This window comes from Alternaria rosae, assembly GCF_020736505.1.
Source record: "Alternaria rosae strain MPI-PUGE-AT-0040 chromosome Unknown BKA58scaffold_2, whole genome shotgun sequence".
NCBI lineage: Eukaryota > Fungi > Ascomycota > Dothideomycetes > Pleosporales > Pleosporaceae > Alternaria > Alternaria rosae.
In genome coordinates, this window is record NW_025763571.1 from 4,611,563 (window position 1) to 4,635,597 (window position 24,035).

Here is a 24,035-nt window from a genome sequence, read left to right on the forward strand (position 1 = left end):
CTGTGTTTTGTTTCTTTTTTACTTTAGTGTTAGCGAAGCCGGGATCCCGACGGCACTGAATTCGATCCAACCCATGATTATAACATGTCCATTGTGCGCTTGTCAGTGCTGTGAAGCTCTCTGCGTATCTCATTATATACCCCAACAGCACGTTTCAATGTACTGCGGGTAATAGAAAAGAAAGTATCTTGCGGTGGCGGCGGCAGCAGCAGCAGCAAATGATTGCTGTCTGGCGGAAACGCGCGCTGCTCGACACGTATACAAGGGAGCGTCTGTTTCAATGTAAAGGATTGAACCTCACCGACTGTTGCATCATGGTTCACGCGCATGTTCCAACGCAATAAATGCCACAGCCACATTTTGACAGACGAGGTTGCGGAGTGAAGTCCGCCACATCCGGCCAGGCGGGCAAGGAACAAGCTTTCAGCCCTGCAGGGCACGGGACGCGCTCCACTCCTATCCACGCGTCCCTTGCAGACCAGAGCTCCCCCGACCTCCCCAACCTCGAGGCTTCAGTTGCCCCAGCCACAATCTTCGTCACTTCTTTTTTTGGTCATTCTTTTTGCGTCACTCATTCAACCCATCGTCGTTTCCATAAGTTTCCATTTTCTTCTCCCCAAGCCACTTCCTTCGTTCTTTACTATCGAAGGTCAGCCACTCAACAGCCGCCCGCGCATCCATCCCATCTTGAAACCCAACACACGCACGCCTCACACACCTGAAACAATACCCGTTGCCAACCCACTCCACACGCGACACACCTCCCTCTCGGGAGCCTAGCCGACCGAAGGACAGAACGACGTAGAAGTGGCGCAGCTGCCCCATTAACCGCTCACATCGGTCATATCATCTCCCTGGATTGCGGCACATACTGGGCTTATACCAGTCGATCTTCCCCTCTGGAACATAGACAACCACGACTCACACCACCTTCTCTGCTGAGAATCAAATCACATACACACCACAACCATGCCTTCATTAACAAAGAGATACTATTGCGTCGACTATGACGATGGATCGAGGACTTGCTATAACGATGATAGCTTTTGGTACACAGACGTAAGTTTGTCTCATCACCTACTGGCTTTTACAAGACGTCAGACTAACAACACAACAGAAAGGCATCATCGTTAAATGGATAATCCTCGCATCCTTCTTCCTCATATTCTTCGGTTGGTTTGTAGGAGGCCGCATCCACGCAAAGCAACGTCTGAGGAAGGGCTTACCATTACTCTCATACCACCGCGTACGTTGCCCCTCGTCTTCACTACACACACTTCCATATACTAACAGCCACTACAGTTCCTCATATCCTACTCTGAACGCCGCCGCCATGGTCAGGTCCCCCAGAACCACTTTACCTTCTACCAAACGCAAAACCCCTACGCACCTAACGCACCCAACCCACAATACACACAGCGACAGGACGGCACATGGGCGGAACCCCCGCCACTATATCAGAACACCGATGCACCACCCCAATACTTTGCGCCCCCTCCTCCCGGCGCCACAAAGATGAACCCGAACCAAGGAGCTCAGGGTATGGAGATGCCGGTATACGGTGCCCCACCACAGGGAGTACCACAGCAAGCCGGACCTCAACAGAGCGGCGTTGTAGGTTCCGATGTTGAGCAAGGTCAATCACAGGAACTGCCACCTAGGCCAGCAAAAGCCAAGATCATGGGTGTTTTGGACCGTTTCAGACGGTAGATAGGATACGCACAAACAAAACAGCTGCAAAAGGCGGATAAATAAGATCGTGACTGGATCACGTTGATTGCATTTATTTATGTACAACAAGCGTTACAAAATATCTATCATAATAATTTCATGACCAACTACAAACAATATCATTCACTCAACCAACCAATCAATCAGTCAAGGTCCATGGCATCTCCGTCTCCATCTGCAGGTGACGCCATAGCTTGGGGTATCGCATCCATAATTCTCGGTCCTCCGACCACACTGCTGTCCCTCCCCAGATCCACATCCACAGGCTCCGTAACGGGATTAACCTGCTTATCCCTGATCCTCTGCCTCGCCTCTACAATCGCTTTGCGTACGTTGTCCTGCGCCTCGGGCACCGTCAAACTACTCGGCACATTGTACAGCACCAACTGGTTCTTATCCGTTGGTTTGGGCTCTGGGCCCTGTAAGATGTGTTGAGGGATTTTAGAGAGGTGCTTCTCGATATCGGAGAGGAAAATGGGGGTTTCCTCGTCGGATTCTAGGTCTGAGAGTTCGGCGCTGAGGTCGGAGATGTAGACACGGTGGGGCGTGTCTTCTACTTCCATGCCGCATGCATCTTGAGAGGTGCTGGGGCGAGTTTGGCGTAGCTTACGGGGTGATTGGCGACGTGATGACACAAAGGCTAGAGGGTCGCCGTAGGAGGTTGTGCCTTGGGGTTGCCGTGGGAGGGTGGCATCGGTTGAGCCTGGGACGGGGATGTAGAGGCGTGTGCCATTGTTGTCTACTGTACCATTGTCAGTACGGGATATGCATGTATGAAGTATAGCGGGTGTATCATACCTAGATTTAGCAGGTCAAACCGCTTACTCAGCCGCTGTTCATTCTCAAGCGAACTGTCTGCGGCTCTCTTGGTGCCATGGGGCGCATTCTGTTGTTGCGCGAAGGGACGAGGGGAGCTAGCGACTTGCGCCATGCATCGCAGCTTTGGCAGGAAATCGTGATACAAGTAGTCCCGAAGACAGCCGATTGGTAGGGGTGGTGTGATGAATTAGCAATAGTGCTGTTGTTAGGATCGGGACATGGTGGTTGTTATACTGGGAGTGCGGTCGTCTAGGCGCACTTACGTGAAGCTTCCAGAAGGGCTGAGGCGCGCCATGTCGGTCCTCCGAAGCTCCTGGCCCGCTATCGACAGGACAGCCCCGCAGTTTGCTGCTGCAGCTCTCGGCGCCCGCACCCTGCCCACATGTTTTCGTGAATGCTGCTACCAACGAGAGCTGCCCCTCTGAGTCACCATACGGTTAGACGCCGTCTGCCCTCCCTTCTGCGTCCCCATTCCCCGAGCCTCGTCCTGTCTAGACGCTGCACGAGACTCTTCACCTGCACTCGACTTCTCTCGCTGCCCCTCCCCCACGGCAACGCGCCGGCCGCAAACATGTCGCTCGTTGAAGAGAAGCACGAATGGGGCGCCGTCCGCGTGCGCCAGACTTTCCTGGACTACTTCAAGGAGCGCGGACACACGTTTGGTGCGTTTCCGTCCCTGTGTTCGAGAGTTGACATCTTTTGATACTCTGAGTCCAACATCTCCAAGGATGTCAATTGACAGCAAACAGTGCCTTCCTCATCCGTCGTGCCCCTCTCCGACCCCACCCTCCTCTTCACCAATGCGGGCATGAACCAGTACAAGGCCATCTTCCAAGGCACCGTCGACCCCTCGTCCGACTTCGCACAGCTCAAGCGCGCCGCCAACTCGCAAAAGTGCATTCGCGCCGGTGGAAAGCACAATGACCTCGACGATGTGGGCAAGGACAGTTATCACCACACCTTCTTTGAGATGCTGGGCAACTGGAGTTTCGGCGACTACTTCAAGTCGGAGGCGGTAGGCTTCACCTGGGAGCTGCTCACAAAAGTCTACGGCATAGATCCCAAGAGGTTATACGTCACATACTTTGAAGGGAAAGAGGGTGAGCTGGAGCCCGATCTGGAAGCCAAGGAGCTGTGGAAGAGCGTGGGCGTGCCAGAAGATCACATTCTGCCTGGTGATATGAAGGACAACTTCTGGGAGATGGGTGATCAGGGACCCTGTGGACCTTGCTCAGAGGTACATTACGACCTGAGGGAACCAGTCAACGGAGAGTACAGGAACGCTGCGTCGCTCGTCAATATGGATGACCCCGAGGTTATCGAGATCTGGAACAACGTCTTCATGCAGTATAACCGCGAACCCGACCGATCACTACGACCGCTTCCGAACAAACACATCGATACGGGTATGGGATACGAGCGATTGGTCTCAGTACTACAGCACAAAAAGTCCAACTACGACACCGATGTCTTCACACCACTCTTCATGAGGATACAGGAGATTACTGGAGCGCGGGAATATAGGGGCAACTTTGGAGATCAGGATCCAGATGGTATTGACACTGCATACCGAGTCGTCGCCGACCACGTTCGCATGATGAGCTTCGCCATTGCAGACGGTGGTGTACCAAATAATGTCGGTCGAGGATACGTCGTCCGCCGAGTGCTTCGGAGAGGTGCACGATATGCGCGCAAATACTTCGAGACGGAGATCGGCGACTTCTTTTCCAAGATCGTACCTACGCTGGTTGATCAGATGGGTGAGATGTTCCCTGAGATTAAGAAGAAGCAACAAGACATCATGGAGATCCTGGACGAGGAAGAAAAGGCTTTCGCCAAGTCGTTAGATCGAGGCGAGGTTATCTTCGAGAAGTACGCGCAAAAGGCCAAGGCCAAGGGCTCCGATGAGCTACCCGGAGACGATGTCTGGCGATTATACGACACCTACGGTTTCCCTGTCGACCTGACAAAGCTCATGGCTGAAGAGCGCGGCTTGAAGATCAAGGACGAGGAGGTCGAGGCAGCGCAAGAGAAGGCTCGCGAAGCTAGCAAGGGCGACAAGAAAGCTGGTGCCGTAGTCGTCAAGCTTGACGTGCACGACCTTGGTGCGCTGGAGAAAATGCCCGAGGTCCCAAAGACCGACGATTCCCCCAAGTTTGGCCGCGAGAACATCACCGCTACCATCAAGGCGATATACCACAACAAGAAGTTCCTCAAGGGCACAAAAGAAGTACCAGAAGGCGAACAGTTTGGTGTCTTGCTCGACAAGACAAACTTCTACGCCGAGCAGGGTGGTCAAGAATTCGATACTGGAAAGTTGCTTGTAGATGGCGAGGCTGAAATCAGTATTGAGAACGTACAGGTATATGCCGGCTACGTACTACATACTGGTTACATCAAGTACGGCGAGTTGAGCGTAGGCAGCGAGGTCATTGCAGAGTTCGACGAGCTCCGGAGACATCCCATCCGCAACAACCACACCGGTACCCACGTCCTCAACTACGCTCTTCGCGAAGTCCTTGGTAACGAGGTCGACCAGAAGGGTTCTCTCGTCGCACCGGAGAAGCTGCGCTTCGACTTCTCGCACAAGGCTGGTCTGTCAGACGCAGAGCTAGACAAGGTCGAGAAGATCTCCTCCGAGTACATCAAGCAAGATTCACAAGTCTACGCTAAAGAAGTACCACTCGCATCCGCAAAGGAAATCCGCGGTGTGCGCGCCGTCTTCGGCGAGACCTACCCCGACCCCGTCCGTGTCGTCTCCGTCGGCGTCCCAGTCGAAGAGCTCCTCAGTGACGTCAAGAACGAGAAGTGGGAAAAGCTCTCCATCGAATTCTGCGGCGGCACCCACGTCCTCAAGACAGGCGAGATCAAAGAACTCGTCATCCTCGAGGAATCCGGTATTGCCAAGGGCATCCGCCGCATCGTCGCCGTCACCGGCCAAGAAGCCTACAACGTCCAACGCATCGCGCGCGAGTTCCAGGAACGCGTCCAAGCCATGGGCAAGATGTCGTTTGGCCCCGCCAAGGAAGCCGAAGCAAAGAAAATCGGCGTCGATCTTAACAACCTGACCATCTCCGCCATCGCAAAGACTAAGCTCCGCGAAGAGTTCGCCAAGATCCAAAAGAGCATTCTGGATGAGCAGAAGACTGCTGCGAAAGCTGATAACAAGCGTGTACTCGACGAAGTGACCAAGTTCTTCGAGGACGACAGCAAGAAGTTCATGGTCAAGAAGCTGGAGTGGTCGAGCACGGTTAACAAGGCTATCAGCGAAGCTATCAAGACTGTCTCTGGACCGAAGAGTGCGCTCAAAGATCGGAGTTTGTATCTTTTCTCTGCTTCGCCTGAGGAGGGTAAGGTTGTGCATGGTTGTTATGTTAGTGAGGTAAGTTTTCCCTCTCATCCTTTTTCTAATGTCTCCATGGGAGAGTCAAAGGATTCTTGCTAATGTGTATCACACAGCCATTCAAGAACGCAGGCGCCGACGGACCTAAATGGGCCGCTGCTGTCACTCCCATCATTGGTGGTAAGGCGGGTGGCAAGCCGGGCGCTCCTACTGCAATTGGCCAGGGTACGAATGCGGACAAGGTTGATGAGGGTGTTGCAGAAGCGACCAAGTTCATTGAGAGTCTTAAGCTCTAAGGTCATTCGATGCGAGTGTGAGGGTGCGTGTATGATCCAGTCGCTGTATTGTGAGACGGCATGAAGTTTAGACGTTATAAAGATCAACGCATATGTATGAATTGTACTGCCTTTTTCGAATGGACCAAATCCTCCTGTTCTGGTAGAGTCAAGCCAGATATGCATTTGATATCATATCATGTCACACCATCACTTTGCACATCAAACCAAAAGCTTAACTTGAAGTTGACAATAATATTTCTACACCAAGCGATGAACGACCAGAGGTACACCCCTTATCCTCTCCAAACCAAAAACACATACCACACGCCTCCCAGCACAACCACCGTCCTCAAACTCGTCCTGAGTTCCCACCAAAACAGTGCTAAGCCCTTTCTCCGTTTCCTAGGCTTCTTGGTCACTTTGGTACTCACGCCGTAGACTCTAACTTTCTTATCCCCCGCATCCTCGTCGTCGCAGTCTTTGGAGGGGTCGTAGCCGGCGTGTTGTATCAAGGGGAGTTGGTATTTCGCCTGCTGCTGGTGTTGTTGAGTTCGTGCTTGAGTAGTTGCTCGAGCAGATAGATTGCCATTTCGTTCCGAGGAAGTCGATGAGTTGGAGGAATGCGATTCCTTCTCCAAGGTAGTAGCGGGAGTATTCGTCGTAGGCAACAGCGGACTCTCCGCCTTCTCCTCCACCTCATTCGAAACCATCCCCAACATGGACCCCGCCGCGCGAACGAAGAGCAGCAGGAACGTTAATCCGAACAAACTTCCATATCTCAGAAAGGTGCCAATCTGATCAGGCAGCAGACACAATTTCGTTTGAATCGTCTTACTCGCATCCCCGCCATTCAACGGTTTCCCATGCGCATCAACAGGATTCCACAGACTAACCAGCACAACACCCGGGAGCCTAACGCCCATAGCCCAACTAATGCTTTTGACCGTGATTTCGCGTATGCCGCCGCCGGCACTGGTATAAGCTTTATGTACCAACTCGCAGTAATCGTGGTCGTCGCCTGAGAAAGCATACCGGATATCACCGACCTTCTCAGCGATATCGGCAGTGATCTCGCGGTTGAGCACGTTTTGGTATTGATAGCCACCGCGGACGGAGATGGCATTTCGGTCGTCGTGGTCGAGTGGGGGTTGGCCTGGCGGGGGAGGCGTAGGGGGCCAGTGTTCGCGGAGGGGGCCGCAGGGTGTGCCTGGGGCGCGGTAGAGGGGCACGTGGGTAAGGAGGATCGTGGGGAATTCAGTAATGTCGTCGTTGGCGTGGGGTAGGGACGAGGTGGCTAGGTCTTGCGCGGAGATTGCGTGGTGAGGCATGCCGGGGTAGGGTCGAAGGCCTTGTTGCGCTCGTAGTTCGCGTTGGATGAGGCGCTTTTTGCGCTTCTTTGCGTCGGAGAGGAAGTCTTTCGTCGGTCGCCATATCTTTTCGACTTGTTCTGGGGACTCCTGGCCGAATGCGCTCAGGGAGACGCTGTCGATTGAGACGAAGGTGTGGTTTGCGATGACGTCGATTCTGTTACCGTCGCCGAAGTAGGCTTCGAATCTATTCCGGACGCCTTCTTGTACTCCTTTCGCAAAACCCAAGTCGTGGTTACCAGGCAGACTGCTTATGAGCTTCCGCCCAGGTTGTCCTGGTCTCGCCTGCATGCCACCATCGCCCCAGTGCTTGAAAAAGATGTTTCCAAATCTTCTGTACTCGTTCATCCAGAAGTCGTCGCCATATTTGCGGTACTGTTCCTCGGGCGAGGTAGTTGTGCGCGTAGACCATTCGCGGCCACCGTCGAAGAGATCGCCGAGGAAGAATATAGTGTCGGGGTATAGGATCGTCTGGAAGCGAGAATAGGCGCGATGGAGGTACAAATCGGTGTATTTGTAGGCTAGAGGATTGAGGGGCCACGGGCGGCCAGGGTAGGTGTGCGGATCTATGAGTTGCGGGTCGGCGACGAAGATGAGTCTGTGGGGGTTTGCGCCGGTCTCCTAAAGACATGGTCAGACTTGCGTATTCTAGTAGATATTGTGAAGTATAGGCGTACCCAGTTCTCCCATTGGTCCCAGTTACAGCTCTCCACGGCGCTGTTGAAGACACCTCTTTCGCCCCAGTATAGAACCACCCACCACAACAGCACCAGCCCGTTCACGAGTGTAAAGAGCCGCTTAAAGCTCCAATTGCCACTGCGCAGTTCATTTCTCTTTCCCTGCACAGCAGGTCGTATGCGATATAGAAAGAATGCTCTCCCCAGCCGCCATGCTTGGTGCGTCAAGCTCTCGGGTTCTGAGTATGCGCCGACGGGAATGCCATACTCGTCGTATGTGGTCATTGTCTGTCAAAAGAATGAAGGAGTGGCTGGCGCAGCATTTTTGAGGGATGTTTCACGTGAGAGGAAACGTTACGCAGTCGTGAGCATGTCGCCTGCGTAATGCTCAAAGGGGGACGGGTTGCGGCGTGTTCATGGTCTGGGGAAAATGCGGCCAGGGTCCGAGGCTGATCCAAGGCTGATCTGCCGCCGCTACCAGAGCACGAGGGGCTCGACTCTCTGCAGTGTAACTCTGCTAACCAGGTGAATCACACAGGCTGCAAACATCACGAAGAATGCGTTATCGAAGAAATTGTCTGAAAATATGCAGGTGATATCATTTCGAACATGCTAAAAGTACAAACAACATTTTCCCTTCCTCTAGTACTCAAGTGTCACCTCTTGACCCTTGACCCGACCAATAACGATCTCGGGGGCGTACTTGGGAATGACCTCGTCGTCGTGCAACATCTCAAACTCCTCTGACGCATCCTTGCCCATGTGGCTGAAGAGCGCCTGAGGACCTCCTGGGTGCTCGTCTGTCCAGTTAGTGACATCCATAACAATGCCCTTTACTGCAATCCAGAGATCATCCTTCTTGTTGTGCTTTGCAACCTCCTCGAGCGAGAACTCCTTGTCGGGAATGCTGAACTTCTTGGGTGCGTTGGGCTTGGAAACCTTGCCAGGGTCACTTGAGTCGCCGTTTGAGGACATGACAGGTGCGGAAGACAGCTGCTTTTGTTGCTCAACGGGATCTGATGAAGAGCTGGCTTGAGCGTTTCCGCTGACACCGTTGCCCCACTCGACGGAGACCTTGCCCGGTTGCGATGGGTCGATGTGTAGCGAGATCTGACCGAGACGGTTGACGGCAGCGCCACCGGTCTTGTTGAGGGCTTGTTGGAAAAGGTACTTGGAGGCAGAGTCTCCTGCTACACGACCGTAGACGACGCAGCCAAGGAGTGATGAACCACCGAGACGGTTGGCGCCGTGAACACCACCAGCAAGCTCACCACAGACGTACAGACCCTCGAATGGCTTGCCGTCGGAGTTCAAGCACTGTGCTTGGTCGTTGATCTCGATACCACCCATGGTGAAGTGGAGTACAGGCTCCATCTGCGCAACGTGGAAGGTGTCGTTGATGTCGAAGGGCAGGTTGTGGAAGTACTTCTTGTTCCACTCGTCCTTCTTCTCGCCCTTGGCAATGGAGTTGTAGCTTTGGAACTCGGCCTGGAGGTCCTTGTCGCTGACACCAATCTCCTTGGCGAGCTCCGCACCGGTCATCTTCTTCATCAGGCCACGGCCGGAGTAATGTCTTGTGTGGAAGTCGAGGACATTGGATGCCTTGGAGTTGAGGACGAGGCGAATGGGCCAGTTGCCCTTCTCCTTCTCGGTCCACATCATGCCGGACACGTAGTCGCGGTGACCGAGGTCGTCGCAGAAGCGCTTGCCCTTGTTGTTGAGCAGGATACCACCTTCACCACGGAGAGCTAGAAAATGTTAGTGTATGAAGAGTATATGTAGACGATGTACATACCTTCAGCGGCCAAGAACTTGGTCTTTGCGGTAGGGTCCTTGGGGTCGACGAGACCAGTAGGATGCACTTGGACCTTGTCCATGTCAATGCCGTTGGCACCAATCTTCATCAACATCTTGTGTCCGTCACCGGTAGCGTGAGCGCCGTTGGTGGTGGAGAGGTCGTATGTGTCTGGCCTCCACTTCTTGAGAAGAGAGTCCTCTGTGAAGTCTGCGGCGTAACCACCAGTCGCCAGAATGACGGGTCCCTCGAGTGTCGTCTCCTCACCGCCGAATGTGTATGTGACACCGGTAGCGCGGTTGCCCTCGGTGTTGATCTTGGAGACCTTGGCCTTCTTGACGAGCTGGACGCGCTCCGGCTCCTGCTCGGCCAACTCTTCGAATCGTTGCATCAGAGCGTATGTGATGGCCATACCAGGGAACTTGGCATCGTGGCCACGGTGGGTACGGGGTTGGGAGTGACCACTGTCAAAGTCAGTACATGTGTCAGATTCGGGAATATTGTCGGACGTACCCCAACCGCGAGACGAGAGTGAGGTCTAGGTTGAAGACGTCCATCAACCACTCAACGGCAGCAGCCGACTTGTAGGTCAGGACCTTGATCAGGTCTGGTCGCGCCTTGTCTCGCGCAGACTTGAGTGTGTCATCGTAGAACTGCTTGACGCTGTCGCCGATCTTCTCGTCGACTTGTGTCCTTGTGAGAGCACCGTTGATTCCCGATGTGGCCTTTGTGGAGTTGCCTCCCATGAAGTTGTTCTTGTCGAGGAGAACGACATTTCCGCCAGCAAGGTAGATGGTGTGAGCAGCGCTCAAGCCGGACACTGTCGTCGTGGTTAGCCGTGCGCGTGACGGTGTATGATGCAGTGATGCTTACGGCCAGCGCCAACAACAATTACTCTCTCAGGCATGGTGATGGATGCGGTTGAAGAGGGAAGGGGAGAAAAGACGGGGTATGGAGAGAGAGCAGATGAAGGCGAAAAGTCTGGGGACCGGCTTCTGCTTTGTATGGATGCAACGGATGGCTGCTCGGCTTCCGTCTAGCACTTGAAGCGCAACTTGTGCCTCGGAAGTGGAGAATGCGCTAACCCGCATGCACCTTCAAGGTTGTCGCCGCGCGGGCCAATCAGGCGGCGGCTGTTTGTCTGCTGGCAATGCGTGAGCCTCACCAAGCCCGGCCTGCACTGCGCTGCTGATGCGAAATTCAAGCAACGGTTCAGCTGTTGCATGTGAAGACGCTCGTCGCCGTCAGCGCCCACATGACTTGGGTATGCGCAGCGTGGTTGGCGGTTGGCGCAGCGCTGACCTCTGCATCGGACGGAACGCCGAGGAGTTGGGGCTTGCTGGGAAACCTGGGGCAAGTCACGCGTGGGAACGCGCAACCGTGGAACTCGCCGTTGGCATGTGAAGGCTAGAGCACATGTCCACGCCTGATGCTAAGCCTGGCTAGCCACAATAGTCAATCTGGAACATCGTAGACGCAATACATTTGCTGCGCGACTTCTTCGTTTTCAACTCTTGCAATGTTCGTTGATGGTTCAGCTCCACGATGCTCGTTATGGCAAATCATCCCGCCTAGGCATCAGAGCCCGATCGGTGTTTGCTCGCACGAGAGCGACAATGAGCGGGCGATATTGCCGTCTTCGGAACTGACTCTAGCTATGAAACCATGTCGGAGCCTCATCTTACACCGACTTCCAAAGACGCTCCGATATCAAGGTATAAGACTCTGCAGTCAAGATCAATGGTGGTTAAATTGTTCGATTGGATATTTCTCGGGGTAGTTCTTGCCGATGCGGCCAGATCCATCTCGGTGCATCTTGCGCGAGTCGATCCTGAAGGCCGAACACAAAGACAATCGTTACAAGATATATTGCCAGCTGGCTATTTACACTCAAAGTATCTGCAGGGTTGGCGCCTGCAAAACCGAGCTTGGCCAAACGTCGCGTCCGATACATCGGAGCTGCAGGGTTGGTACTAGGCCCGGATATCGCAGGATATGTGAATCTGCGCCTTGTTGACGGAGAGCAGATCATCTGCATGCCTCGACCCATCTTGTTATCCATTCCCCCGTACCACACTGCTTCTGTGTACACCACTCAATGGCAGGCCACCGACTTCGTCGACGAAGACTGGCTGAACATCAAGTATCCAACAAAAGCACCCACAGCAACAGCAAGCATAACCCAGCCATTGTACGTCATGAAAAGCAGCCTACACACATCAGCTCCAAACACCACCTCCAATGCCACCAGGATAAACTTACATGATGAAGAACGAGTAAAACACCTGCACAGCATACAAAACAGCCTTGATAATCTTCATCTGCTGCTCGGCACTCCGCCCAACACCACCGTTTCTCCCTGATCCAAGTAATGAGCTAGATTCGTCTGCATCGTCTTTACATGGCGACGAAAAGGTTAAACTCAGCGAGTGTTCCTCAAGAGTATGGTGATTGAAGATAGAAGAAAAGAGACCTCCCTAGTCTCCTACTTCTACGACCTTGCCTCTTCTCGTAGTCTCGATGACTACAAGCCATGTTGTGTGGGTATGTGTATGAAAGAGGTAGACTCACCTCTAGGCCCCTCCATGACGCTCTTGGAGTAGGCTTCGTATCGTCGCGATATCTCGCGGATGGCTTCGTAGCCGGCGGTCATGAGGACGACGGCGAGGAGCGAGAAGACGAGCGAGGTCGTGCCGGAGATGTGCCATGAGGGGAAGACGATGCATAGATCGGTTGTGTCCCAGGTAAACAGCATCTGTTCGAGCGACATGTCAGCGTATCGTTCGATACTAGGAGGTAGATAGCCATACGTTCATGTTGCACTTGGGTCCATCGCCGCCCATGCCGGGCATGTCGTGACCCATGTGGCCGTGGTCCATGTGCGAGTGATCCATGCCCATGTTGTTTTGTGATATCGAGATGACTTGTTGTGATTGTTGTTGAATGCTGCAGAGGAGATGGGGAAGCTGTGCTTGTGTCTCAAGATAGGCGGGTCCAAGAGCTGCATGTGATGGCACGCGTCGCACCAGTGATCGACGCATGCACGCACGAGCCGCGGTTCCGCGGGGCGAGAAGCTCCCCACTTGTCGTTGGACCCTTGGTGATTACATCGTCGACTTTACATTTCAAAGCAGATAGACACAAACTTCTTTCGTTAATTTGAGCAGTACATCTCGTTTTCTCTCGAGCGACACGGTGAGATGAACACAACACGGACGTTACGGCCAGCCATCAGGCTCGCGCAACGCGCTTCGCGACCGGTACCGCGACCTTCCGCAACACTCCCACAACGCCACTTCTCGCAATCACAACCACACCGACAACTAGGTCCGCCATTGAACATACCAAAATGGTACATACACCAACAATCCCAGCTCTCCACGTCCCATTCCTTCTCAAACAGACACAGTTCAAAGCTAACCCGAATCCCGTTCAGGGTCTCCGAAAACGCCCACATGCTCAAACCGCCGATAAACAACTACTGCGTCTACAATGACGCCGTCACCGTAATGATAGTCGGCGGCCCCAACGAACGAACCGACTACCACATCAACGAAACCGCAGAATGGTTCTACCAACACAAAGGCGCCATGCTGCTCAAAGTCGTCGACACCACCCAACCACCAGGCCAGCAATTCAAAGACATACACATCAACGAGGGTGACATGTTCTTGCTTCCGCCAAACACGCCGCATAACCCCGTGCGCTTCAAGGATACTGTGGGCGTGGTGTTGGAGCAGAAGAGGCCGGAGGGCAGTTTGGATCGCCTGAGGTGGTATTGTCAGAATTGTGGGGATAAGGTGTATGAGGCGGCATTTCATTGTACGGATCTGGGGACGCAGATTAAGGATGCAGTGAATGCTTTCAAGGCGGATACGGAGAAGAGGACATGTAAGAGTTGTGGGACGGTTTGCGATACTGCGCCGCAGCCCAAGAAGGCTTGAATAGGATGAAAATGGGATGTATGATATGTATTGTATGTACAGTGGTTGCAATGGAGAAGGAAGCAGGGTTCAAAGTCCTTTCCACATGATCTTGGAAATATGGTCTGTCTTCTTTCGACTTGGTTTGACCAGGCCGAGGTATCGTAGCTCGGCTAGTGCTCGCTGGAATAGCGCCCTGTGACGAATTAGTATACTATAGCTGTGGTGTGCATGTACAGACTTACATGGTGTTGGGCTCGTTCTCTTCCGTTCCGTCTCCTGCAATGGCATTAAACGCCGACCAAAGATCGGTAACGTTAATCAACGTGCCGGACTCGAGGTACATCTGATACACAATGGCTGTTGCGGGTTGTGTAGCAGAAAGAGCTGCCGGGTTTCCGTCTACTCCACTACAGCAGTCGCAGCCTAGATAGTCGTGAGGACAAGCTAGCGCACGCTCAACAGCAAAGCGTGGCTTGGGTTGAAAGACTTCTGTGTGTGGTGACTTGAGGTCGTATATGAAGAGCTCATGTAGAACCAATGTCTTCGGGTCGATGAACGAGGAGGTGAAACACGCCTCGAGCTTGTCGTGAAATTCTGTGACCAGGTCTGAGTATGCCTTGTCTTGCTCTGACAGTGCAGCTTTGTGCTTGCTCAAAAGTACTTTTTGTGCCACGACGGTGGTTCGTACACTGTCGTTGCGGACATCGTGCTGCGTACGGAGCGGTACATCGGCGTTTTCTAGCAGGCTGTCGAGTGTTTGTTGAGCCGGAGCAATACCCAGCGAGAAGTTATCGTTTTCAAGATCTCGTAGCGATGCGAGCAAATGTACCAATTTGTCAGATGGGATCTTTTTGATGGACAGCATCGTTTCGCGAGTTAGGGGCGATCCAGCTAGTTCGCCAGCTGCTGCTCGGGTCCAGATAGAGGAAAGTCGGACGCTGGGCGACATCTGGAGCGACTCCCGTATGTTCGCTAGTACCTCCACAGCGTGGCTCAACGAATTCATGGTTCGTTGCCCAGATTGCAGATGATGTGCAATCTGGTCGAACAGGTACTTTTTATCTTCAAGCACCCTACGTATATCCTGTACCTGACCAGCTTCTAGCATACTCTCAACCCACTGGCGAAATGAGGGAAGAGTGCGTACAGCTTCGAACGCATCCGCTGACAGGTCTCCGGAAGAAAAATCATGTGTGAGGAAGATGCTGGGCACGCTAGCATAAAAGTGCGACATGTAAGCGTACTTCAACCCATCACAGAAATCCTGTGTGTTTTGAACATGATCTTTCTGTCGATCCAGCATGCGGCGACAGAGGTTGGGTCCAATGTGAAGTCGAGAATCTGTGCTGGCAACAGTCGCGCGGAACAGCTTCTCGATGATCTCGTCGGATTGAGTAACGTCAAACTTCTGGCCTTCAAGGTAGCGGAGTGAATTGCCAGCCAGTCGCTCCTCGAAGCTCTCTGCTGAAGTAGCAATGCCAAAGAGTAACACAAACGGCAGACGATCGAGCCATGAGCTGTACAAATTAGCATGGGCCATCGCTAGATATGATCAGACATACTGAAGAAGATCAACTACATCGACGAGTAGTCCGGCGTCGAAAGCCTCACTATCCTGAAAAGCCACAACGATGCTAGAAGAGCGATTCTTCTTTTGCCATTCCTGAACATGACCAAGATCGTAATTGAGTAGTTTCGGACCATGCCTCGAAGACGTAGCTGGACGATCTAGATCATCATCATCCTCATCGTCCACGCGCAAAGTAACCTTCTTAATGAGGGTTTTCAGCAGCGTCTTCAAATTTGGACATTCGCTGGACGTTAGCACAACATATGCGCAATTTTCAGCTCTAATGCCCCGACCTAGGCGTTCGAAAAAAGGTCCATGTGATGCAATACTGGGGCCGGCAACAATGAGCGCTGTCGGTATGGCAAACTTCGATTCATCTGGCGATGCCCTGGAAGCGGAGATGAAGTTGACGATCTTTTCCTGGGTGGCGCTATCCGCTCCTTCTAATGTACTCTGGTCATATTAGCGGATGTTTTACACATGTTGCAATCCGGCTCACTTGAATGCGCTCGTCTTGCTGTGCCCACAACTCTCGATACCTGGCTAGCCGTTCTGGTAGTTGCGCCTGCGGGTCGAATTTGCCGGTCCTTTGTCGTTTTGGTGCCCGCTCCTCCGACGCTGGGGGTTCATAGATGTAGCTTTTCTGATGTTCCATTCTCGATCGTTGTAGTCGTGATGATTCTCGTACTTGTCTGATGTTGTTGACGTGCAACGCCTAGGGGCAAGCGCGACGAATCGCGAAGCGCGTGAGCACGGGACTTGGTGATCTGGTCAAAGCTCACGAGGCTGTTTCAATGACAACGCCGAATACCAGCATGCTGCAAGGAATCGTATCCATTGTGGTGGGAGTGACAGAATTATGACATCTGAGAATCCTATTTTGATTGCAGTTTATCTGCACTGGACTTTCTATGTAGGTATTCTCTCTATTCATTTCACATATTCCCTTCATCCACTCATTGATGACTGAGAGTTGTTGCTGGAGTCTAGAATGTACCTTGAAGCTACCTCACCTTCGAATGCCCATGAATACATATCTTGGAGACCGAAAGAACAGGATTCCTTTACAGACTACGATCTCCTCAATTGCCGCAACTTTACTATAACCGTTGCCATATCGTGACAGCAGTTTGAATTGCGAAGCCACGCGATGTTATACTAGCCGAATATTACGCCGGTCCCGTGTGTCAATTCGTGTTCTCACCTATTTCAGGCTGAAAGTAGAGCGGATTCGTGCTCGTAGCTTGCGTTATCAAACATCTTCATGTAGAGAAGATCTAGGTCTCTCAATCGTGCTCCTCCTCAGTCACTCCTGGACATCCTTCCATTTGGGCGTCAGGATATTCGTATCCACAGTATAGACAATAATGGTACTCTTCGCGAAGAAATACCAAAAGCTTCTGTAATCGCTCTGCTACAGGCAAGGCCTCAAACTCTGCCAGCTCTGGATCTTCATCCTCTAGCTCGTTTTCGAGCGTAGTGTAGAACGGCGCAAGATCCCGGCCTTGTGCTATCTTCGAATCGTCGTCATCGTCTTCGGGGGCTAACGTGGGTAGTCGCGACGAAATGCTATTGTTCAGTTCTCGTCGTTGCTGCTTGTCGCGGCTATTCTCGGCCCTGCGTCGCGCACGAACACGCCAGAGTACGTTGATGTCTTTCAGTGGTTTCTCGCTCGTGTCTGGGGCGCCTTTCTCTTCAGCCTTCTTGTCAGACAAACGCTCGGCTGTCCTCTGCGCGCTGTCCAAATCCCGTTCGGCCTTCTTCTCTTTCTGTTCTTGGCGCATTATCTCCAGGTAATCACCCTCTTCTTCCTTTGCGCGCTTTGCCAGTCGATCCGCTTCCTCGAACTGTTCTCTGAATTTGCGCTTCTTTTCCGACTCCAGCCCAATGCCGCCTCTATCGTCTTTGGGGTTGACTCGTATGGGCTCTTTGCGCGCGTCTTCGGACTTGCCCAGAGCGTCGCCTTGCTTGAAACCAAATTTGGCCATCATCTTGAATCCCTTGTTGGTTTCGGGCAGGGCAGTAGCGAGGGCAGCTTCTCGTGCAGCTTCGGCCTCTTCTTCTCGTTCGGCCTTGGTCTTTTGTCGCGCTTTGGCTTCGCCCTGTCACCGTGTCAGTCTGGCATATTGTGGCTAAACCACAAGACGCACCTCTTTGCGCTTGCGTGCGGCGCGCTGGAGGGAAGTCTCGTACTTTGGTCCCTTTGGCGCATCCTCAAACACCATATTCATGTAGTCATCCTCCTCGTCCGATTGCGCCATGTTGTGCTAGTGAGTTGTGAATGGTCTCAAAATTTGTGTTGTCGACTCGCGCGCTGCAACTTGCAGGAGTGCCCGCAGCGGCAGCGACCCACCTTCGTAGCGTTCCCTTGGCATATGTCAGGGCAGGCGATCCCCCAGAGTCTTCTTTCGACCACATCTCCTCGCCCAGCCTGCTACTGCCATCGGCCCTCAATCAGCGCTATAGTGACGCATCGCGCACACTGACGCGGGTGCACATTAGGCCTTCCAACGATCTCGTCTCCAGCCGTAGACCAAGGAGGCTCGAACAACGACTTCCGCCACCTACGTTTCTTGGGGAAAAGGGCTGGGCCGGCCCTGAGTGCCATACAAATCGACTTGGATACGACATCAACCGCAGATGGCGGGTGTTTCGGATGCCAAGGCACCCCCTGCTCGATGTTGATTTAGACGACTTGCAGTGCGACGAAGCCATCCGCTTGCATCCTATGTCCCAGCGTGTATATCGAGATGCAGAGATGCAGCCGCTTGATGGGTGTTGGGGTTGATTCGGCTCGAGTCCTTGATTTCGGCTTTTGGCCTTCATGTGAATGAGGGGGCTGGTGTTTCTCTTACCTGAGGCAATAAACCTCTGCTCACCTGCTGCTTTAGACGGCTTTAGATTACTTCCTTTCTGCAACAAAGAGGCGCGTCTCCCGAATTCAGATCGAACACCGACAAGCATTGGCTTACATTGGTTGCCGCTTCAGGGGGGGTTTCTCCACCTCTAACCTCAAAAGGTGCAGGACCCGCGCTACCGTCTGGGGTTAACAACGATCCCTCGCACTGTTCGGGCTGCTCAGGGCTGTTCGATATGATCGCGTGTCACTCGAGTCAACGCCTTTTCGCCTCTGGCTGTAGTAGGACGAGCCAATCCAGATAGACGGGCTTTGCCGAGTAGCTTGGTCCTTTTTGCAGCCCATCCACTCACGGCTCTTCGGCGCCGTAGGCTACAAAAAGTGGCCGCTTTCATCAGACATCCCTCACGCATGTGCCAATTGATCCTTCAATTGCCTGCGCTGCCTCGGCTTTGTAATGCGACCGGATAGGTGGTGATTGCTTCGGAGCGTATCCGCAACAGGTTACTTTCTCGGGCAACCCGTCATCTTCATGAAAATCGCTAAGAGGCCTGTCACTGATCGTACCCTTTTCGACATTCGCCTTGCCATCGGTGCACAGCCAATTGGTATTTGGCGTAAGAGGGGTCTCGGTCGTTTTCGTGCATGTGCCAGTCTCCTACACATTCCCCAGCTTTTGACATCCACGAGGTGTGCGTTCCCCGCGTACCTCCGCGTTCATACCATCCTTGGAAGTCTTGGTGTATTTTCTTATTTCTACTTAATTCGCGTGCGACACCCTGCGGGTCTGTCCCCTGAAGAACCCACAGTCGCTCTGAATCGCCATCAACCGGTGGGCGGCAGAGTTATCGAACTGTACACAACAACATCTTTACACTTCACACAAGATCGACGATATGGAGAGCAAAGTCGGCGGAGAGACACGGGCGGACGATGTGTATACAACGCCCCAGAAAAAAGGCGGCGTTATGAACAAGCTCTACCCGCCAGGACCCACGCCAGGCGCCAAAGGGCGTATGAAGAACCACTGCAGGAAGTTTTGGTGGTGTGGTAAGTCTCTCCCGACAGCCTCAGCGTACTTCGTGTTTACATTACGTTAGATTGCCTAGTCCTCGTAATCATTGTGTTGGTCATTGTCCTGCCAATTATATTTGTTGGTATACCAAATAAGGCACAGCATGAGATCAACGCCTCGACACTCGAAGTTACTTCCCAGGAAGTCACCAACCCGCAGCCGAATGGTGTCCACCTGAAGATCGATACAGTCATCAGGAGTGGCAGTAGTTATCACCCTAAGATTGACGCTTTCAAAGCAGGACTATCGCTACCAGGACAAGACCCTTTCATCTACATCAACATACCTGAAGCGAAATCTGAGGCAGAGACCCGCATCACCGTCGACCAAGATGTCATTTTCGCGAGTGATGTCGAGTTCTCCAGTTACACCAAGGCTGTGCTGGACAGCGAGACAATCCAAATCCACCTTGACGGCAAGACCAACATTCACCTCTCTGGCCTGCCTACCATGGACGTCGATTACAACAAAGTCATTACGATGAAGGGTATGTCTCATTGAAGCTACAGTAAGAACTAGTCTAATTATTTTTGCAGGACTAAACAAGCTCTCCGGACTCAACATCAGCGATGTGCGCATTCTCTCCGGCGAAGACGAGATCCTGTCCGATGGCTCCAACCTCATTGCCAACGTCAGCATTCCCAACCCCTCTGTCATGACCCTCGACCTAGGCAACATCACCATGAACCTAGCTGTCGACGGCACCGCAATTGGCTACGCACTCATTCCAAACCTTTACCTCAAGCCCGGCGACAACAAATTCCCTTTGCAAAGCCACGTCGACCAGCTCGCTATCTTGGGCCTGATTCAGGAGAAGTACAACAATGCTGTGCTGCCGCTTGAGATTGTGGGCAACTCAAGTATCAAGGATGGTCAGCACTTGACCTACTACGAAGATGCGATCAAGAGCAATACGATCAACCTGAATCTGAATGTCGGACCGGCGTTGGCTGACATTGGGATTAACATCACCAGCTTTGGAGGCTCGTAGATTGCCTAGTAACCATCGCTGTACTTTTGCGTTCTTGTTTTCCGAGTTTTTCACGGAAAGTTAGCGGAATGTTGGTATGCGCTTGCTTTTAAACCATCGCTTTGATGATTGTGTTTACGGAGGATGGAGTGGTTAATGTATGATACCTAGTCGTTACAGTAATACATAATATTACTCAACACATGCGCTTTTGCCTTTGAAAGGTTTCAAAACATGCAGTCTTCTTACCGCAGCATGATGCCCTTCACCCTTGACACGGCCAATACAGAGTCGAGATAGGTGGTCCCCCAGCCCACGCGACTCTTGCACTGAGCTTGCCTGATCTGTCGAGAGCTCTCTCCCAAAACGATGACACCCATCAGTCACTACTTCATTTGCTACGGCAGAGCCTCGGAACTCTTTCAACGTCCCTGCTACATTCAACCCATGACGCAGCATACTGGCAAGAAGCATTGAAGGGGAACAGCATCGGTGCGCAGCGGTTTCTGCCCGTATATAAACTACTCCTCCCACCGTCTTCCTCCATTTCTTCTTATCTCAACTCACTCGAGCATCTCCGGTGAATCCCCTTTACTTCCGCTCTTCTCTGGAACTCCTTCACTTCTTCATGTCATTTGAGACGTCCTCTACCATTCAAACGCGATACCTTCATCAGCATCTTCCATCGGCAGTCCATCCATCGTTCAGGCCTGGCTGACACGGCTACCTCTGCACTCCGCTGTCACGACAAGCGGCACGATCACACTACCGTCACCTATCACCCATCGCCAAACCCGTACACCGCGTTACCGAGATCCCTTCAGTCCCGTCACGACCACTGCCTCGTTGTGCTCCCGAGCCGTTGTCACCCCTTCTTGCCTCGAATACAACAGAATTGGGTGGAGATATACTCGGACACACTGAAGGCAGGTGGAATGATATGTGAACGACCCCCAGCTCGCTCATCATCGCTCTCAACTCTTTCAACGCTCTCATACACTACGGACCTTTGACCTCAGAACGGAGTTTCGAAATCGCGAAGATGTCGATTCCTTTGTCATCACCGGTCGATACTGCTGTTTGAACGTTTTCTCTTTGACCTCAGAACACTGGTCGATATCACGAAGACATCGACCTCTTGTCATCACCGGTCTATAGTGCCGTTTGACTTCCCTCTCGATCGTCGATCGAAATGATGTGCTGAGCTACCCTCGGTTTTTTCGGCTTGGAGGTGCAGAAAATTGAGGAGGCAGGAGGGAGCGAACGTTTTATACTTCGCAGGTGAGGTGGATGGTTTGGTAGCGAGCACAGTTTTCTTTCCTGGTAGCGAATGATACAATTTCCCATCAAAACCTCCCATCTTCCTCATCATTGCCTGTTCTGCTTATAGTTGCATCCACATGAGCACTTTTCATCTCCCACAGCCACCATGCGATAGGAACCATCCCCTCACTTCTGACCCCACATCTACGAATCTTCTCAACCCTCGATCTCCCATTCGTCGGCAAAGAACTCTACAATGTTCACTGCGGCCCGCGAACCCACTGCCCCTTCCAATTTCTCCATATAGCCCGCCGCACCAGAAGCCGTACCTAGAGCCAGAACCACGAGTTCCCTCAGACTACCCACAACGTCGCTCAGAGCGATGACTTGAGCTTGGCTCAGAGGCGGCTCGGTTGTGCAGTAAGGAAGCAGGTCATTGACTGCGTTTCCAATGGTGCGGGATGGTTGGCGAGGCGGCGGTGGGGGGACGGAAGGCGCTTTCTGAGACTGGTGGGGGACTTGGGGATAGTAACGTTGCTGAGAGTGAATTGTTCCGTCGTTGACTGCTCGCGAATAGTAGTCCGCTCCACCGTCCAGTTGGGCCGGAGCAACAGCGATGATGGAATGCATTTTCTCATCTGGGAGGATAGATTGCTGTTTCTTTTCTTGGCAAAGCCCAGTGTTGTGTGAAAGCCCCATATTGAGGGCAGGCGTGAGTCTGAAAGGTAGTTGGGGATGACTTGGTGTCGGAATAATTGAGTGTGTGTCTTTGAGATGTCGAGGAAGTGTATACTTTCCATGTGACCCTAGTCAATGCCTGTGAGCTAAGCTTGTTCTTGTAGAAGGTGCGTGGGTTGCGACAGAAAGAGCGACTAGCGAATGCCAACAAAACGTCAAATTAGGATAAGAGGCTGAACACAGAAGATCGTGGGGTCGCGACACGGTAATGGAAAACTTCATGCTTCTATGATTGTGTTGGGTATATGAGAGGAGTGTATCCAGATAACGCTCTCAACATGGTATAACCATGAGCCGAGCCTAGAGAATGTATGCCCGTAAGATGTACACATCTACGCTTCCCGAGTGTACATCCCTAGATCCTTATGTTGTGAGGGCTTATCGGCTGGCGACTGCTCGTGCGTTGCAGATGTAGCATTCGTCCATTGGGCAGCATCCGGTTGAGCCTCGACATGTGCTGGCTTCGCTTCGGCGCTCACGGCTTCAGGCTTCTTGTCTTCCTTCTTCCCACTGCCCGTGAAGAACCCTAGTAACTTTGAGGATGCGGGCTCCGGGTGCTTCGCTTTGAACTCCTCAAATTCTGCCTTGACTGCTTTGAGCTCAGCCTGCACCTCCTCTAAATCTTCTCTTATATCGTCTCTGGCATTCCGTGCCTTCCTTCTTTGCCTCCATTGCTCGACGAGGATTACAGCAATTCCAACAGCGAATATGAAGGTCTCGGCAGCGAAATTGGCGCCCATCTCGATGGCTTTTTGCTCGGATAAAGGTCGGATACGCGGCTTGATTCTCTCTTCAGTCTTCTTCTTGATTGCTTCGCGTTCCTTCTCCGTGAGCGCTTCTTCCGCTTTCATCTCCTCTTCGGTAAGGACCGTGGGGGCAGCTGCTTTTTTCCGCGCGGCTTCTGCTAACTGGACTTCCTTCTTAATCTGTCTGTCGATAACAGCAGGATCCTGGAGGAGGCCGAGGCGCATGCGCATATCGACGCGATGCAGACCTTGGGCGAATTTGACGCATATCCGGCGAAATCGATCGTGTTCGTGGGCATTGCGCTTGATGGCATTCTGGAGTGTGTCAGTTATGACTGAAGATGCCCGGAGCTAACCAAACATACTGCTACAGGCTTTGCAAGCGTTCTGACGAACAGTGATGTGACCTTGAGCGTGAGAGACATATTTGGTTACGAGAGCGTTTCGGATGGTCGCGGGGAGGTATGGAGGCAATTGACCGACGGACGGCTGTGCATCGCAAGCTTCATAGAGATAGACGCATCGGAAGGACTGTAGAGCGATGTGGTGTAAGATTATTCGTGGTGTTGCGCATGGCTGCAGGTTCGATGTTCAAATCGATGCTGCCTTGCGCTGCCGGAGATCCACCGACGGCGATGGCGACTGACTGCGGGCCCAGCAGCTCCATGACAACGCGGGATACAGGACGAGACGCATGGACAGCTCACACGACTAAGTCGAACTCGTACTGGATCGTGAAGCACGATCTCCAGTGCAAGCTTGTGCAAGTCGCTGTGCATCGAGCGGACAGTGCCGGGCGCCGATTGGCCGACAGCCCTAGCAACGACGCTAACGGGCCCTTGTTTACATGCCATCAACACTCTGCGACCTCGTCCCCGAT

General features: G+C 52.7%; 13 protein-coding genes across 13 annotated transcripts; 5 read left to right on the plus strand and 8 right to left on the minus strand.

The window, feature by feature from the left end:
- Positions 1-846: 846 nt before the first annotated feature.
- On the plus strand, positions 847-1,792 carry BKA58DRAFT_111018 (uncharacterized protein). The gene is made up of 3 exons (XM_046163922.1): positions 847-1,059; positions 1,118-1,246; positions 1,303-1,792. Exons 1-3 carry the CDS (start codon positions 970-972, stop codon positions 1,708-1,710), a joined length of 627 nt encoding a protein of 208 aa, XP_046029998.1. The 5' UTR covers positions 847-969; the 3' UTR covers positions 1,711-1,792.
- BKA58DRAFT_453385 (uncharacterized protein) lies at positions 1,793-2,662 on the minus strand (the record flags this gene model as incomplete). Its single annotated transcript, XM_046174468.1, has 2 exons — positions 1,793-2,473; positions 2,530-2,662. 2 exons carry the CDS (start codon positions 2,660-2,662, stop codon positions 1,875-1,877), a joined length of 732 nt encoding a protein of 243 aa, XP_046029999.1. The 3' UTR covers positions 1,793-1,874.
- Positions 2,663-2,835: 173 nt separating this feature from the next.
- On the plus strand, positions 2,836-6,373 carry BKA58DRAFT_378779 (tRNA synthetases class II (A)-domain-containing protein). Its single transcript, XM_046169742.1, has 3 exons — positions 2,836-3,212; positions 3,300-5,932; positions 6,010-6,373. The coding sequence occupies exons 1-3, from the start codon at positions 2,945-2,947 to the stop codon at positions 6,187-6,189; spliced, it is 3,081 nt and encodes a 1,026-aa protein (XP_046030000.1). The 5' UTR covers positions 2,836-2,944; the 3' UTR covers positions 6,190-6,373.
- A 2-nt stretch (positions 6,374-6,375) lies between these two features.
- On the minus strand, positions 6,376-8,632 carry BKA58DRAFT_466759 (uncharacterized protein). The gene is made up of 2 exons (XM_046175029.1): positions 8,216-8,632; positions 6,376-8,159 (listed from the first exon to the last, which is right to left on the minus strand). Exons 1-2 carry the CDS (start codon positions 8,498-8,500, stop codon positions 6,465-6,467), a joined length of 1,980 nt encoding a protein of 659 aa, XP_046030001.1. The 5' UTR covers positions 8,501-8,632; the 3' UTR covers positions 6,376-6,464.
- Positions 8,633-8,795: 163 nt separating this feature from the next.
- BKA58DRAFT_355917 (fumarate reductase) lies at positions 8,796-11,365 on the minus strand. Its single transcript, XM_046168649.1, has 4 exons — positions 10,884-11,365; positions 10,524-10,830; positions 10,011-10,474; positions 8,796-9,963 (listed from the first exon to the last, which is right to left on the minus strand). Exons 1-4 carry the CDS (start codon positions 10,915-10,917, stop codon positions 8,858-8,860), a joined length of 1,911 nt encoding a protein of 636 aa, XP_046030002.1. The 5' UTR covers positions 10,918-11,365; the 3' UTR covers positions 8,796-8,857.
- Positions 11,366-11,741: 376 nt separating this feature from the next.
- BKA58DRAFT_378784 (ctr copper transporter family protein) lies at positions 11,742-13,039 on the minus strand. The gene is made up of 4 exons (XM_046169743.1): positions 12,821-13,039; positions 12,582-12,765; positions 12,273-12,369; positions 11,742-12,220 (listed from the first exon to the last, which is right to left on the minus strand). Exons 1-4 carry the CDS (start codon positions 12,908-12,910, stop codon positions 12,106-12,108), a joined length of 486 nt encoding a protein of 161 aa, XP_046030003.1. The 5' UTR covers positions 12,911-13,039; the 3' UTR covers positions 11,742-12,105.
- On the plus strand, positions 13,022-14,189 carry BKA58DRAFT_378787 (3-hydroxyanthranilate 3,4-dioxygenase). The gene is made up of 2 exons (XM_046169744.1): positions 13,022-13,362; positions 13,447-14,189. The coding sequence occupies exons 1-2, from the start codon at positions 13,211-13,213 to the stop codon at positions 13,952-13,954; spliced, it is 660 nt and encodes a 219-aa protein (XP_046030004.1). The 5' UTR covers positions 13,022-13,210; the 3' UTR covers positions 13,955-14,189.
- Positions 13,989-16,201, minus strand: BKA58DRAFT_111060 (origin recognition complex subunit). The gene is made up of 4 exons (XM_046163924.1): positions 16,006-16,201; positions 15,499-15,959; positions 14,179-15,453; positions 13,989-14,129 (listed from the first exon to the last, which is right to left on the minus strand). The coding sequence occupies exons 1-4, from the start codon at positions 16,159-16,161 to the stop codon at positions 14,024-14,026; spliced, it is 1,998 nt and encodes a 665-aa protein (XP_046030005.1). The 5' UTR covers positions 16,162-16,201; the 3' UTR covers positions 13,989-14,023.
- Positions 16,202-16,634: 433 nt separating this feature from the next.
- BKA58DRAFT_111126 (uncharacterized protein) lies at positions 16,635-17,866 on the minus strand. The gene is made up of 2 exons (XM_046163926.1): positions 17,657-17,866; positions 16,635-17,608 (listed from the first exon to the last, which is right to left on the minus strand). The coding sequence occupies exons 1-2, from the start codon at positions 17,765-17,767 to the stop codon at positions 16,793-16,795; spliced, it is 927 nt and encodes a 308-aa protein (XP_046030006.1). The 5' UTR covers positions 17,768-17,866; the 3' UTR covers positions 16,635-16,792.
- BKA58DRAFT_111121 (uncharacterized protein) lies at positions 17,617-18,414 on the plus strand. The gene has a single exon (XM_046163925.1). The coding sequence runs from the start codon at positions 17,788-17,790 to the stop codon at positions 18,292-18,294; it is 507 nt and encodes a 168-aa protein (XP_046030007.1). The 5' UTR covers positions 17,617-17,787; the 3' UTR covers positions 18,295-18,414.
- A 550-nt stretch (positions 18,415-18,964) lies between these two features.
- On the plus strand, positions 18,965-20,515 carry BKA58DRAFT_111170 (uncharacterized protein). Its single transcript, XM_046163929.1, has 3 exons — positions 18,965-19,413; positions 19,464-19,925; positions 19,975-20,515. The coding sequence occupies exons 1-3, from the start codon at positions 19,260-19,262 to the stop codon at positions 20,427-20,429; spliced, it is 1,071 nt and encodes a 356-aa protein (XP_046030008.1). The 5' UTR covers positions 18,965-19,259; the 3' UTR covers positions 20,430-20,515.
- Positions 20,516-21,645: 1,130 nt separating this feature from the next.
- On the minus strand, positions 21,646-22,555 carry BKA58DRAFT_111152 (uncharacterized protein). The gene has a single exon (XM_046163928.1). The coding sequence runs from the start codon at positions 22,368-22,370 to the stop codon at positions 21,888-21,890; it is 483 nt and encodes a 160-aa protein (XP_046030009.1). The 5' UTR covers positions 22,371-22,555; the 3' UTR covers positions 21,646-21,887.
- On the minus strand, positions 22,556-23,791 carry BKA58DRAFT_111151 (optic atrophy 3 protein-domain-containing protein). The gene is made up of 2 exons (XM_046163927.1): positions 23,521-23,791; positions 22,556-23,470 (listed from the first exon to the last, which is right to left on the minus strand). Exons 1-2 carry the CDS (start codon positions 23,578-23,580, stop codon positions 22,742-22,744), a joined length of 789 nt encoding a protein of 262 aa, XP_046030010.1. The 5' UTR covers positions 23,581-23,791; the 3' UTR covers positions 22,556-22,741.
- Between the last annotated feature and the right edge of the window lie 244 nt (positions 23,792-24,035).

Excerpts from the sequence above, each read along its gene's own strand:
- BKA58DRAFT_111121 (XM_046163925.1), top strand. The coding sequence starts at position 17,788 with ATGGTCTCAAAATTTGTGTTGTCGACTCGCGCGCTGCAACTTGCAGGA.
- BKA58DRAFT_111060 (XM_046163924.1), bottom strand. The coding sequence starts at position 16,161 with ATGGAACATCAGAAAAGCTACATCTATGAACCCCCAGCGTCGGAGGAG. Across the intron at positions 15,454-15,498 it reads GATGTAGTTGATCTTCTTCA|CTCATGGCTCGATCGTCTGC; the intron begins GTATGTCTGATC and ends TAATTTGTACAG. Across the intron at positions 14,130-14,178 it reads GAGAACGAGCCCAACACCAT|GGCGCTATTCCAGCGAGCAC; the intron begins GTAAGTCTGTAC and ends AATTCGTCACAG.
- BKA58DRAFT_111170 (XM_046163929.1), top strand. The coding sequence starts at position 19,260 with ATGGAGAGCAAAGTCGGCGGAGAGACACGGGCGGACGATGTGTATACA. Across the intron at positions 19,414-19,463 it reads CAGGAAGTTTTGGTGGTGTG|ATTGCCTAGTCCTCGTAATC; the intron begins GTAAGTCTCTCC and ends ACATTACGTTAG. Across the intron at positions 19,926-19,974 it reads CAAAGTCATTACGATGAAGG|GACTAAACAAGCTCTCCGGA; the intron begins GTATGTCTCATT and ends TTATTTTTGCAG.
- BKA58DRAFT_466759 (XM_046175029.1), bottom strand. The coding sequence starts at position 8,500 with ATGACCACATACGACGAGTATGGCATTCCCGTCGGCGCATACTCAGAA. Across the intron at positions 8,160-8,215 it reads GGGACCAATGGGAGAACTGG|GAGACCGGCGCAAACCCCCA; the intron begins GTACGCCTATAC and ends CCATGTCTTTAG.
- BKA58DRAFT_378779 (XM_046169742.1), top strand. The coding sequence starts at position 2,945 with ATGCTGCTACCAACGAGAGCTGCCCCTCTGAGTCACCATACGGTTAGA. Across the intron at positions 3,213-3,299 it reads GGAGCGCGGACACACGTTTG|TGCCTTCCTCATCCGTCGTG; the intron begins GTGCGTTTCCGT and ends GACAGCAAACAG. Across the intron at positions 5,933-6,009 it reads ATGGTTGTTATGTTAGTGAG|CCATTCAAGAACGCAGGCGC; the intron begins GTAAGTTTTCCC and ends TGTATCACACAG.
- BKA58DRAFT_111018 (XM_046163922.1), top strand. The coding sequence starts at position 970 with ATGCCTTCATTAACAAAGAGATACTATTGCGTCGACTATGACGATGGA. Across the intron at positions 1,060-1,117 it reads ATAGCTTTTGGTACACAGAC|AAAGGCATCATCGTTAAATG; the intron begins GTAAGTTTGTCT and ends ACAACACAACAG. Across the intron at positions 1,247-1,302 it reads CATTACTCTCATACCACCGC|TTCCTCATATCCTACTCTGA; the intron begins GTACGTTGCCCC and ends CAGCCACTACAG.
- BKA58DRAFT_111151 (XM_046163927.1), bottom strand. The coding sequence starts at position 23,580 with ATGTCTCTCACGCTCAAGGTCACATCACTGTTCGTCAGAACGCTTGCA. Across the intron at positions 23,471-23,520 it reads CGCTTGCAAAGCCTGTAGCA|AATGCCATCAAGCGCAATGC; the intron begins GTATGTTTGGTT and ends GACACACTCCAG.
- BKA58DRAFT_355917 (XM_046168649.1), bottom strand. The coding sequence starts at position 10,917 with ATGCCTGAGAGAGTAATTGTTGTTGGCGCTGGCC. Across the intron at positions 10,831-10,883 it reads AATTGTTGTTGGCGCTGGCC|TGTCCGGCTTGAGCGCTGCT; the intron begins GTAAGCATCACT and ends CCACGACGACAG. Across the intron at positions 9,964-10,010 it reads CAAGTTCTTGGCCGCTGAAG|CTCTCCGTGGTGAAGGTGGT; the intron begins GTATGTACATCG and ends AACATTTTCTAG.
- BKA58DRAFT_111152 (XM_046163928.1), bottom strand. The coding sequence starts at position 22,370 with ATGGGGCTTTCACACAACACTGGGCTTTGCCAAGAAAAGAAACAGCAA.
- BKA58DRAFT_378787 (XM_046169744.1), top strand. The coding sequence starts at position 13,211 with ATGAACACAACACGGACGTTACGGCCAGCCATCAGGCTCGCGCAACGC. Across the intron at positions 13,363-13,446 it reads CCATTGAACATACCAAAATG|GGTCTCCGAAAACGCCCACA; the intron begins GTACATACACCA and ends AATCCCGTTCAG.
- BKA58DRAFT_111126 (XM_046163926.1), bottom strand. The coding sequence starts at position 17,767 with ATGGCGCAATCGGACGAGGAGGATGACTACATGAATATGGTGTTTGAG. Across the intron at positions 17,609-17,656 it reads CCGCACGCAAGCGCAAAGAG|GGCGAAGCCAAAGCGCGACA; the intron begins GTGCGTCTTGTG and ends ACACGGTGACAG.
- BKA58DRAFT_378784 (XM_046169743.1), bottom strand. The coding sequence starts at position 12,910 with ATGGGCATGGATCACTCGCACATGGACCACGGCCACATGGGTCACGAC. Across the intron at positions 12,766-12,820 it reads GACCCAAGTGCAACATGAAC|ATGCTGTTTACCTGGGACAC; the intron begins GTATGGCTATCT and ends TCGCTCGAACAG. Across the intron at positions 12,221-12,272 it reads TTTTACTCGTTCTTCATCAT|GCTGCTTTTCATGACGTACA; the intron begins GTAAGTTTATCC and ends TGATGTGTGTAG.